Source organism: Falco biarmicus, chromosome 4 (assembly GCF_023638135.1).
Source record: "Falco biarmicus isolate bFalBia1 chromosome 4, bFalBia1.pri, whole genome shotgun sequence".
In the NCBI taxonomy this organism is placed as follows: domain Eukaryota; kingdom Metazoa; phylum Chordata; class Aves; order Falconiformes; family Falconidae; genus Falco; species Falco biarmicus.
Window position 1 is genome coordinate 43,578,081 of NC_079291.1, and position 12,479 is coordinate 43,590,559.

The 12,479-nt window shown below is 40.1% G+C and overlaps 1 protein-coding gene across 2 annotated transcripts in view; it reads right to left on the minus strand.

Moving 5' to 3' along the window:
* PRTFDC1 (phosphoribosyl transferase domain containing 1) overlaps positions 1-10,283 on the minus strand; it is a 49,148-nt gene extending 38,865 nt beyond the window's left edge. The window contains exons 1-3 of one of the 2 annotated variants that reach the window (XM_056334441.1): positions 8,918-10,283; positions 4,779-4,885; positions 1,622-1,805 (exon numbers count right to left, since the gene is read on the minus strand). In XM_056334441.1, the coding sequence (XP_056190416.1) occupies positions 1,622-1,805; positions 4,779-4,885; positions 8,918-8,977 (351 nt within the window). In that variant the 5' untranslated portion in view covers positions 8,978-10,283. The remainder of the gene's footprint in view (positions 1-1,621; positions 1,806-4,778; positions 4,886-8,917) is intronic. The other variant, XM_056334440.1, reaches the window with a different exon arrangement.
* Between the last annotated feature and the right edge of the window lie 2,196 nt (positions 10,284-12,479).

Genomic DNA, 12,479 nt, shown 5'->3' on the forward strand with positions numbered 1-12,479 from the left:
GCTAGAACATGAGGCTAAGATCCAGAATATGCACAGCCATTAAATGCTAGGATCATCTAAGGACTTAGTCTTCATCATTGCACCCTTGCATAACAAAACTGGTGGTGTAGTTTCAGCTTGATAGTCTTCATCATTGCATCCTTGCATAACAAAACTGGTGTTGTAGTTTCAGCTTGATATTACACCCTTTTATTTTATTTCCTAATCAACAATATGAAGATTTCCACACTTTTGTGGTATACATCCCCTGCGACTCATCCGTTATAGCTTAGTATGGCTAATAAGAGTTGACTTGTCACCAAGGAAATACATTTTAGAACCAGGGTATCTTCATACTGGATAGGAGATTAATACAACAGGAAAAGCATGTGCATTACCTATATGCTAGGTTCAAAATAAAAAACAATTTAAATAATTCCACTATTTGCCAAGCAGTATTATTGAAGTGCTAACATTACTACACCAAAAAAAATGAGTGTAATTTACATGTGCCTTTGAGACAAACTTTGTATTTTATTTTATTAATTAGTTCTGTAATACTGCTAAATAGCTAGAAATTGTATAATATTAGTATTGCACATGCCCTTCATAGACCTGACTAATCCTTGAAAGAGAAGTCCCAGGACTCCTGACCAAATGGCTACAAAAGGCTCTCATACATTTTTCTTCCATGATGGAAAAAATACAGACGGGATTTGTGAAAGTTATGAAAAGTTTATGGTCACTGGAGCCAGAGCAAAATGCCGACCAACCAACCTGTGTCTGTGGAAAGGACGTAGCTATTGTGAGAACTACTGGACTCAGCAAGCTGCATTTGTGCTCTGAGAAAAACTGTATTATTGTTCCATTTACTTAGTGTACTTCCTCAGACATTTCTAGGACAACTTACTTGTAGAAACATTCCCTCATCATGCAGTGTGCACTACAAGGTGGAATACAAATGTATAGCTTATGCAAATAGAAATTGTAATCACACAGTCTAAAAAAGGCTGGTCATCTCACTATCATTGCCTCACTGAAACAAGTAATTATTGCATAGTTTCCTCTGCAGATAACAGGATTTGGTTTAATGGGTTATTTAATTTTCTTATAAAACACTATCATCATCTTATGGTATATTTTGCCACTATGTAAACTACATGCTATGAAGATGAAAGCATTTCATTTACTTAGCATTAAAAATTCAGAATAAGACATAGACGTATCATCTTGCAGTTCTGCCAAACCATGTGAGAGTGGGGGTGGAAAATGAAGTAACATGAAATTAACTTGACAGAACTGTTGAGGATTTTGAGAACAAACAACATGCTGACATTTTACATGATGGAAATTTGAATAATATTCTGTCCAAAAATGAAGACAGACTAAATAAAAAAATACAGCTTGAGGATGCTCCATATCCTCATTCATAACATACATGAAGTATAAAGGGACATGAGCAAATATTTTGAAAGAAAATCTCACAGGATTTTCAAACAAAAATATTTTTCATACTTTTTTTTTCTTATATTTTTCTTATAATTTGGGTGTGTGTGGTATGTGTGTGATAAATTTCCCACATACAGAAGTACACTATTTATTATGAACATACGACCAGAATCTACACAAGTTGTTGACTTACGTGGTAACTTTTCAGTCTAACAAAATCGACTTTCATGGAGATGAACCTTTCTGAATTTCTGCTGAGATTTTTAATGTGCTCCACAAGGTCAGCACAGAACTTGTAGCCACCTTTGAGGACACAGAGAACCACAATATCATTGTCTCCAATGTCTTGCATAATATCTTTGGCCAATCGTTCTGTCCTGGGGCAAAAAAATTAAGGATAAAATAACGTTAGATGCAGATTCTCTATGTTCATGGTGTGCTTTCCATGTGGTTACAAAGAAACTCTATGGTGAGTATACAGCTTGACTAACGGCCTGTTTAAGTATTTTGACTTGACTGGGTTTGGATCAAGTTCACAGTAGGCAGATATAGAGTGATGGATGCAAGATGCAAAGCATGTGAATCAAACTGGTTAACCTTAAATGCATAAATTCCCGTTACAGAAAAGGGAGTAACACATCTCAGAGTATGTTGAATTCATAAGCATTTCAGAGACTTTGGAGCAAAGAATGTAACTTATCCTTCCATTTTACCTCACAGGAAAAATCAACATAAAATATTCCTGTACAATCCCCTAATTTGTTATGTTAGTTACTATGCAAGAACAATAAATTAAGTGAAAGGTAGGCAAGAGAACTGTTAGAAATATTTCATACTGATAGGCTTTGGAAGATGCTACCCCTACAATTTAATAAAAATATACACAAATACTATAAAGAAATATACCATTGATCAAAATTTTATAAAAGGTACACATTATCACTACTTCATACAGCAAAAGAGTGCAAAGAGCTCAGTGACTTGTTCCAAGGTCACACACATGAGAATAATCACGGTTATACTCCAATGGAACCAGAACTGCAGGGTTCCCATATCTGTCTTCTCTACAACAATTCTGCATTTCAACCACAATGTGGCAGATGATTGAAACCAAAAAACGTAAATTTCCACCATGCAATAGTACATAAATTTTCAAGATAAAAATAATAAACATGAATGCTTATCTTAAGTAGCTTTGCTTTCTAAAGAACAAGGTAGATGGCATTTCTAGACCTAAAAAAGGGTACCAGGTAATTTCTAGATTTAAAGCAGATATCATCAGAATACTGAACAATGTCATTTCATGTTTTGAAGAAAAACAGCTCAGTGCATTATTTTCTGTAAACACTTATGCTGGAAAGTTCTTTGATTCTAATTCTCTCTGAATTAGATCAGTAGTTTCAATGAGAGTCGATCTCCTGCCAGGATGCAATTTTAAATAAACCTGTAATTTATCTCACCTCTTTCATGATTACATTTGTTGGGGTTTTATTTCCTCTACCCACTGCAATATGAGAATCCATTTGCCACTACATAAATACACTGAACTTTAATGAAATCTACACATGCATGTACCAGAGAAGAATAAGCTCTAAACTGAAGATAATATACTAGTTATGAGCAAAAGCTTGTGCTTCATTTTCACATCTTTGTACTTGTAATGTTCAAGTAAATTCCACACAGCAGTAATTAATATTTTTTAGATTTGAAAAATAGATTGTATGATGTGATCATCTTGTTTGACCTCAAATACATTATCCCTTTTACTGATGTAAGAATGAAGAAGTAAAAGACTTTCTCTTACTTTTCTGAAGACTAGGAAAATAGTCTTTTATCATATTTTATCAAGTCTGAGAATAATGGGGAAGACCTCTCATTATGAAGAAACACTTCTCTGGTGATTTTAATTTTTTTTTATAGTCTTCCTCAGATTGTTTGAGGAGCTGAAATTTCCAAAAATTCCAAAGACCACTTTCTATTTTAAAAGAGTATGAACTCCAGCATAGACAAAAATGTACTAATTTAAATTTCTAAATAAAAACATACCAGTTTTTTAATCTATGTTTATTGCTACCAAGCGACAAGAATTTTCTTAAGTGCTGAGCATTCTTCCTACATGAAAATTTTGTGTGATCACAATATATTCAGTTCTAAATTCTTTTTCCATTAGAAGAGAATCAGCCTTTTCAGTTGAAGTTTAAGGAAAAACAGTGGAGTTCATTCTAGTGGAGTACAAAAACAACACTACAGTTCAATGCTTACTTCAAACAAATTTATGTTGAATTCTATGAGAACTGAAGTTGTAACATACTTATTTAAAAAAGAAGAATTAAAAGTAAATTGACTCTAACCAAAAGAGATGAAAAATTCAACACAATGATAACTGAAAATGCAATGAAAGAAAGCTTGTGTTTAAAAAGCAAATACAGGTGTCATAGTGATGGATATTTACAATCTTTCCAGGAGTTCCAACAATTTCAGTACTTGCAACCAGCTGTTTAAATGTGGTAGGTAGAAAGCTGAAGGCTGAAAATATCCCATGAAATTCCATGCAGATATTCCCAATAAATACATTGAAAATTATGATTTCTATTTTGTAGCTTTTTAATAAGATTTTTAACAGCACGTCAAAATAGTAACCGAGCATGAACACTGAGTTGCGCTACCACAAATACCAAAGCAGCATTGAATGCCTACACTGAGAGCACATGAGAACTACTACAGGGTAAGGAATGAGGGATGATCAAGCTTTCCCACTGCCACCCTCCAAATCTAGCATCTGGACCCAACAGTCCACGACACGCTATTTGGTTGTGCCGAATGGCAGAAGTCAATGGTGTAGCCAGGAACTATTAGGTTAACGGGCATTAATGATTTGTACTAGGAAGTGTGAAAGTTGCACATAACTGAATGTAGTTTTTTCTCCTTTTTATATCAAACCCACATGACATAGGGCAAGTGGGATATTCAAGTATAACTATATACAAAGTTTTGTACTTGTCTTTTCACTTTCAGTTCAACTCTCTTGTAGTTTACATTCCAATACCAATTTCACTATATGATCACACTCTCCTTTTTGTGGGACCATTATCTCATTCAACGCCCAAATCAGAAACGAGGTGAAAGAAATCAGACAGGCAGTTGCAAAGGCAACTTCAAGTCTAGCATTTCCCAACCTTCAAGCATTTTTTTACTTTTCAAATTAAATAAATAAAAATATTTATATAATTTCTAATATAATATTTTAGGACAAATGTTATACACACACTGTCTGTGGATGACAGGCTTTATAAAAAAGAGTAATACTAGTGACCAAAGAATTTATCTAGTAACATTCAAACTACACATACCTGTCAACAATAATGCCATGAGGTATGAGCACATATTCCAGATCTCCATAGTAGTGCTGAGGATAAGTGAACAAATCCAGACTGTATCCAGGCCAATTGTCTGAAATCTGAATATCAAATAGCAGTGTTAAGAATACTTCATGGTGTTTGACAATACATAACGGATATAAAATCAGTGTTCTAGTACACTCTATTGGCTGAATTAATTATATGACATGCTCTCTTCCAGTTACAACTTACTATTTCACTTTTCCTACTAATTACTTTACTTCTCAGTATATCTCAGAAATTAAATGCTACATTTTTTCCCCCCACCGAACGTGGGAAATTTCACCTGAAATTACAAACAACTAGATAGAAAGAGTAAATATTTAATAGTAAACTAGTGGCAAGTCTAAGTTTCTTACTACTTTCAAACTCATTATGCAGATGTAGGATTATCAGCTAGAAGAGATTTTCCAATGGGAGACAGACAGTGGGATTAGAAGCCATAAAATTGTACATTAAAATTGTACATTTCTTGTTTAGAGGTATTTTGAAGTTGCACATAAATAAATAATTATTCTACAGATGAAACAGCACATAGGGATAATAAACTATGTGGTTCATGGATAGCATCTGTACAAATCAGTGGAAGACTGTACTTCCTGCCACAGGTGAGGTTCTTAGTTTGGGTAAGTTTACAAAATGCTTACATCTCACCTCACTATCAGCTAGCCTGTAAGTTGATACATTTACAGCAAACATATTTTACAGGTTTAATTATGTTAGTTTCATAGTATTAGAATACAACAATTAGGAGATCCCACAGTATATGATGGCATTAGAGATTGAGCAGGGCAAAAATCAGCCAACATATAAAGACTTCAGAAAGGTATGAAGATGAAAAGTCATCAGCACAAGAACTAAACAAACTCCAAACCAACAATTTTCACAATTCCTTATGAAAGACAAGACCTGCAGGTTCACAACTTATCTTGGAATCATTACAAAGCTTTGCTTCAATATTGGTTCAGGATAAAAAGCGACACCTAATAAGTTTTCTTTACAGTCATGTTCCTCAGGTCACATATTGTCTTTCTTCTTTCTACAGCTTGGCCACATGAACCTTGAGCAGAAGGATAAATGGCAAGAAACCTGCCTTTGTGAAGTGCACATCTTAACGACATTTCTGCTAAATATAGCCTTTAATGGACCATCACTGAAACTAACCTCTGCTTACAATTTCATGTAGTAGAGCAACAAACCATGCCTCAAAAATATCTAGGCTAACACAACATATTTGATGTTGAGCTGTTCCTCCACATCTAGTTTTCTTTAACTTAGGCATAGCCCTGCCTCACGCTGTACTGAAACAGTGTTCTGCCTCATGAAGTTTGTTTGGTTGGGGTTTTTTTGCATATTCGTTGACAGCTACAGACACCTCGACTGTTGTGTGTTCTTAACTCTGCCCAACAATTCCTGTATCAGGAAAAGCTACTTGTTGGTAACTAGTGCTGAACATTTGTCCATAAATAACATGATGCGGAGATCACTGGAATCAATGAAAAGTTTCCCGCCTGACTTGCACAAGCCTTGAAACTACACAAAAGAAAAAATTACTTAGTTATGTTCCTCATTTCCATAGAAACAGGAGACTTGTTGCTGAGTTTTTTAATCAGAGGCAAGTCTTGCTCCGGAAACACGGCTGCAGAAGGCCTGGGAAGCCTATTTTCCTGTCTTCATTTTCAGCACAGAGGGGTGGCTGACACTTCTTAAATGTTTTGTAGCAATGAACTGTCTGAAATGGTTTTGTTCAAAAACATTTTAACATAAAATGAAATAAATTCAGATAGTGGTTTAAACTGCATGAGTACTATAAATACCTACCAAGAACCCTTGTCAGTATTGTTTATTTATGCTTTCTCCTATAAAACTCATGCAAATTGCATGGTTTTAGTGTGATGCAGAAAATCAAACTAAATGGATGGAATCTGCTTCAGAATTCATCCAAACCAATAGCTTTTACTTAGGTCAGCCATTTATGAAACATGATCAGGATGAAATTTTGATTCTCCTATCTATCCTGCTTCTCTTCAGTGAAAGAACATAAACTGCATCACTTGGCAATACTACAGAAGTTCTCATTTACAAGTGCTCACTGGCATTTGACAAATAAGATTAAATTCACATGTACTTTCTAAATAATTATTTTTCAAATATAAACAGCCTATTTCATATTCTTCTTTTAAACAGGCACTTCCCAACAACAAGGCTTAGAAATTCTCATTTATCCTAAAGCTATTCACAGCATTATGCTATACAACAATCTTTAAGTAACTGTAAATTTTTAGGAGTATTCTGCTTGTGAATTTAAAAACAAGTGCAATTACCCTCAGTTTAATAGCTAAGCATCAAGTAATATCCTCCCCAAATTAAATGCAACTTCTCTTTACTTCTGCCTTTAGCCTTTGAAAATATGACAGAAGTATTTGTGATTGTTTCGATAAAAAGACAGTATTCAGCTGGATAAATAAATAAATATGCTAAATATATTGGTACACAAGTGTGTAATAAAAGTCCTACTGTGAAACAAAGAGCTATTTTTTAAGTTCAAGCTTGGCATGTTAAAGCAGCCCAGTAGAAATTCTTCAGCAGATCTTTAAAAAGTTGATGTGAATGTACACAAAAAGGAATAACAATACATGGCAATACCTGAAAGCTATTCCCTTGAAGTATAAGAGAAGCTGGAGACATTCAGTTGCAACACCTCTGGATGAACATTGCTAGTTTTGTTGTCTGGCGAAGTGGGTACATGTGAGCTTTGAGCACAGTACTCACCAAAGCAACAACGATCTGGATTCTGCTTTGGTATAAAGTAAGGGTGCAAGCATCAAGCAAAGTCCAGCTTTTGTAAACTTAGATCACACAGCATTGGCCTTACTTTTGGTTATTTTCTTTGTGGAATGCATGAACACATTAGTGTGTAGCGAGCAGAAGAAATGAAATCAGCATAGCAGAATATGGTTACGAGCATTCACCTCCTTTACAATATCCTCACATTGCTCTGGCACCAAACACAGTCACCCACTTCAAAAACGCCGATTATTAAACAAGTGTCAGGAGATGCATGGTGGTTTCAGACAAAGCTGAAACAGCCAGCGATGGGTTTCTCTGGAAGGGGGACTGAGGGGATGCTGGTGGGGTCAGGGTGTACCTGCTGCCTGCAGAGAGCCCCCCGCCCTGTGCCACAACCTGGGCAGGCGTTCTTCAACTCTATTAAAATCCCAGCGTCACAATAAAGTAAGAGCATGCCTAAGGTGGTGGCAGTGAGGGTATTTGCTTCACAGGAGAGTATGATTTGTCCCTCAGAACACGGAACATACTCGTTCATTTTTTGCATAATTTATTCAGCCACACTGGTCCTCAAAACGCACTGCACAAGTTCGGGCATCGTCCCACCACAGAAGCAAAGGCGCAGCCTGACAGCGCCCAGGGATCCTCAGGGCCCTGTGAGCACTGCGGTGGGAGCCAGACACCTGGGGATCCCTGGGGATCCCTGGGGAACCTCGTCTCAGTTGCTCAAGCAACCTGGTGACACGCACAGCCACAGCCGCCGCTCGGCATAACTCGGGACGGCAGAGGCCGAAAGGTCGGCGAAGCCCCGGGAGCCGGCCGGCCTGCCTGCCTCCCAGCCGGGGAGCCCAACAGCCACCCTCCCGCCGCAGCCCGGGCCAGGCACCGGCCCCCTCCGGCGGCCCCGCAGGGCTGGAGAGGCCCGCTGCGGCGTGAGGTAACGCAAGAGCGGGGCGGACAGCGGGGCGAGGAGGGCGCGGAGCAAGCGGGGACCCTCGCAGGGCGGCTCGGCGGCTGGGAAGGACGTTGAGGGGACGGACAGGGGCCGGCGGGGACCGGGCGGAGGGGCAAGGCAAGGAGCGGAGCGGGGCCGCGGCCCAGCAGGGAAGGGCCGGGCCGGCGCGGGGGGTCAAACACAAAGCGCCGGAGGAGCGACGGCGGTGGGGGAGCCACGACGGCGGGGGCGGCGCAGGGTCTGCGGCAGCGCATGGCGGCGGAGGGCGGGAAGGAGCGGCGGGAACGCGGGGGGCGCGCACCGCGGGGGGCGACCGGCCGGGGCGGGCCGGGCCGCGCTTTGCATTTACCACAACGCCGCGGCCTCCGCCGCTCCGCGCCGCCGCGCCGCTGCCGCCTTGCCCGGCCATCTTCCTGCGCGCCCGCCCGAGGGGCCGCGGCGGGGCGGGGCGGGGCGGGACAGGGGAGCGGGGCTGGGGCCGCGGCGGCGGCTGGGCGGGCTGCGGGGTGCCCGGGGCGGGCTGCACCCCGGTGTTTGGGGCCGGTCCCCCCGCCTCCCTGGGGCACCGAACCCGCGTTGTGCCCGCCGGCGGTCGCGGCTCACTAAACAGACCCTCGTCAGCTTTCCTTCCGCCGCGATGCGATAGGCTTGATTGGCAAAGGTCTCTGAAGAGGCGAGGCAGCGCGGGCTGTTGGCGTTGCCTGAGCTGTCTGCGGAGTCGCGGGCCGGGTGTGCGGGACGCGCTGGGCCGGGCACAGTGCAGCGGTGCCTGCGGGCGGGTGCCCCGCGTCGGTGCCACGTATCGGTGCAGCGGGTCCCCCGTGTCGGTGCAGAGGGTGCGGGGCGGCACCAGGTGGGCGCCGGCGGGGCCTGAGGGGACCCGCGCGCGGGGACGGGCCGGCGGGGTGGTGGGGAGCGCTGGGCAGAGCTGGGTAAGGAGCCTGGGCTGGATGAACTCGTGGGTAAGGTTAGGCTGTTGTGGTTTAGACTGACATTTTGATAGCTTGTTGCTTATACTCTAGAGAGAAAACAGGGTGCGAGGAAGCAAACTTCCAGTAGTTCATTAATCTTGCTTTCCATCCTTGCTGACTTCTGCACTGGTGTGCCTTGCACCCCGCCGCTGTGCACATGCTGGAGCAAGCCATGTCTTCCCGCACCTTCAGCCCGCTGCCGTGTTGCTCGTGCTGTCATTGAGACGTAGGTCACAAGTTACAACAAGTGAATCCAGAGAACACTATGGGTGTGTCTACAGTAGGAGTTTGGTGTCCAACACAGGCTGGTTTTTAGGTGCATCCTGTTAGCGCACTTACATTAGAACTGATAGGGCAAATAATAGCTCAGGAATCTGGTGTTAGGAGAGCTTCTATAAATGAATCACCAATTAAAGTCTGGTTAAGTACTAAAGCAACTGAAAATTATCTTGTGATAAATGCTTTGTTATATGAAGCCAGATCTGTTTGCTTTTTTGGTAAATTAAGGAGCTACTCTTAGAATTATTGCTACAGTTGACAACATGTCTGAAAGGACAGAAGACCAGGTTTACAAAGTACGACTCCAGAATATGTGTGCCTCAGAAGTGATATGGTATATCGTGTATATGAAGACTGTATCTATACATACGTATATGTATGCTGGAAAAAAATCGTTCCTGCTCACGGTGCTTTAAAATAAAACTTAATTAAAAGTGGTGAATTTGATAAACAGCATATACAGACTTGTACACACCTACATAAAGTCAATAAAAATATTTTTGTAAAATACATAAATTTTCATAATGGCCAAAATCCCTAAATACATTTGCATTTCAATTGCATGTCAACATTTTGTACAACTATTGAGAAAGAAAGTCATCAATTTTTTCATCTAAACTTTGGGATTAAATGCTACTGATCTGTACTCACAATCACTTTTCAAAATTTGAGGATTCTTCTTGCTTAGAGGTGGGCAAGAACCCCTTCTAAAGCCCACATTTGCCCTAAAGCTAATGCAATCTTTTTCAGTTATCACCACATTACAGATAAAGCTGCTGTTGCATAAACATCACAGAACTGGGCTCTAATAATTCTGAAGCTATTTAGATTACAACTAGAAACTCAGATTAATTTTGCCACTGCTGTTTGAGTAATGTTTTCTTCTACCTTTTGGACTAGTTTGGTCGCTATTACAGAGTTGTCTTTTTAGACAACATTCTTTATCAGACCACTGTCTGGCAGAGTCCACTGTCTGACCACTGCATCTCATAGCACTGGAGATTGTCCTAACCACACCACAGACAGAAGCTTAACGATTTGAAAAGGATTAACGTGAACAAGATACTAAAACATAAATTCCTCTGGGATTGTACTGAAGAATTTAGGCAGGAAATGTTTGTTCTTCCCGTCAAGGTTGGACAATGGCATTTTGTAGTCTTACTTTTGGTATTCTTCTCTTCCAGCATTTTTACAAAAATCACTTAAGAAGTGTAATGAAGTATCCTGTCCTGCTAATAACAATAAACATGGAAATGAAAAACTAGATAAATTTAAGTGGGGTACAGTTTGAAGGGTGGTGCTGCTATCAGTAACCACTGGTCCAATCCACAAAATTGCTCTTCTCCATGTAAGATTTTTTCATTAGCATAAAATGTAATACTTTTTTTTTTTTTTAGTTTGGTGCAAATGAGACAAATTCATGGTTCTGTAAACTCACAGAATTAATAGAAACCAGAATTAATGTGCTTTATTGCACATGAAGGAAATGAGGCTGCTAAGGATTTTGCTGTGATGGTATATGTACTTACTGAATGTTTACATGTTTTCTTTATAGTATGAACTGGTGCAGAATGAATGAATTTACAGTAGATTTTCAAAAACTTTTTTTAATTAGGGCCAAAATATGATTATTTGAAACATGGTATTAGGGCCTTAACTGTGAAAAAGTCCGTAAGCATTCTGAAGAATGTTTGTATTTGTTTAGCTGTTTGTTTATAAACTAAAAATAGGAGGAAAAGAATAAACACTTCTAGATACACAACCATGGGAAATGATCAAAGGGGGAAAGAACAAAGAAAATAGGGTAGATCATACTAACAAGTAGGTCTGGACACATAGCCAAGAGACATAAAGGAGCAGATGGAAGAAGCAACACACACAGAAACAACGCAGAGTTAAGGCTTAGATGCAAATCCCTTGTGAATGCATTTATATCTTATGCCTTTACCCAACAAATTTTATAATTTCAGTTACACATCTTTTCCTCTCTTACCCTGTTACTGATAAAAGCAGAATATAAAAATTCCACCCTTTCACAACTCTTAATGTAAAGAAATATTAAAAATAGAAGGTTGGGGGCAGGAATATACCAAGAAAGCAGTCCAAGACCAACATCATGGAGTTACCTGTTAGCCTTTGCAACTCGATTATGTATTCTTCTCCCAAGAAGTTATAACAAACAATTGACAATTCAGTTTAATATGATAATGTCAAAAATAGACATGAAAAGCATGAAAATCCAGAATATTTTAGGAGGTGTAGCTTACCTAGGTAAAAGCTTGCCAATTAGGGGATGAAGTAAGAGCACCTATTCTGGTTCTGCCTGTTGCTGCAGCTGTTACGTGAACAGCAGAACTGTAAGCAATCTTATCAAGCATAAACCTGCATTTCTTGGTGGTTACAAGGTAAGCAGCCCCGCCAGTTGTACACAGAAAGACATTTTTGGGTAAAATGGCCACTGAAGAGAATATTAAACACAGAAGTCTAGCATATGTAGTACTTTAGGACATGCTGAAAGCCATTCTAGGTTGCTTTCGTATCCAGTTTTAATATATTCCAGAATTTTGAGAACTTTTGCATTACCTGAGGCAGTTACCCAGCCCATAGGGTGGGTGCTGAAGACCCTGAGTGCAGCAAAACATACTTGAAAGACAGTGTTAC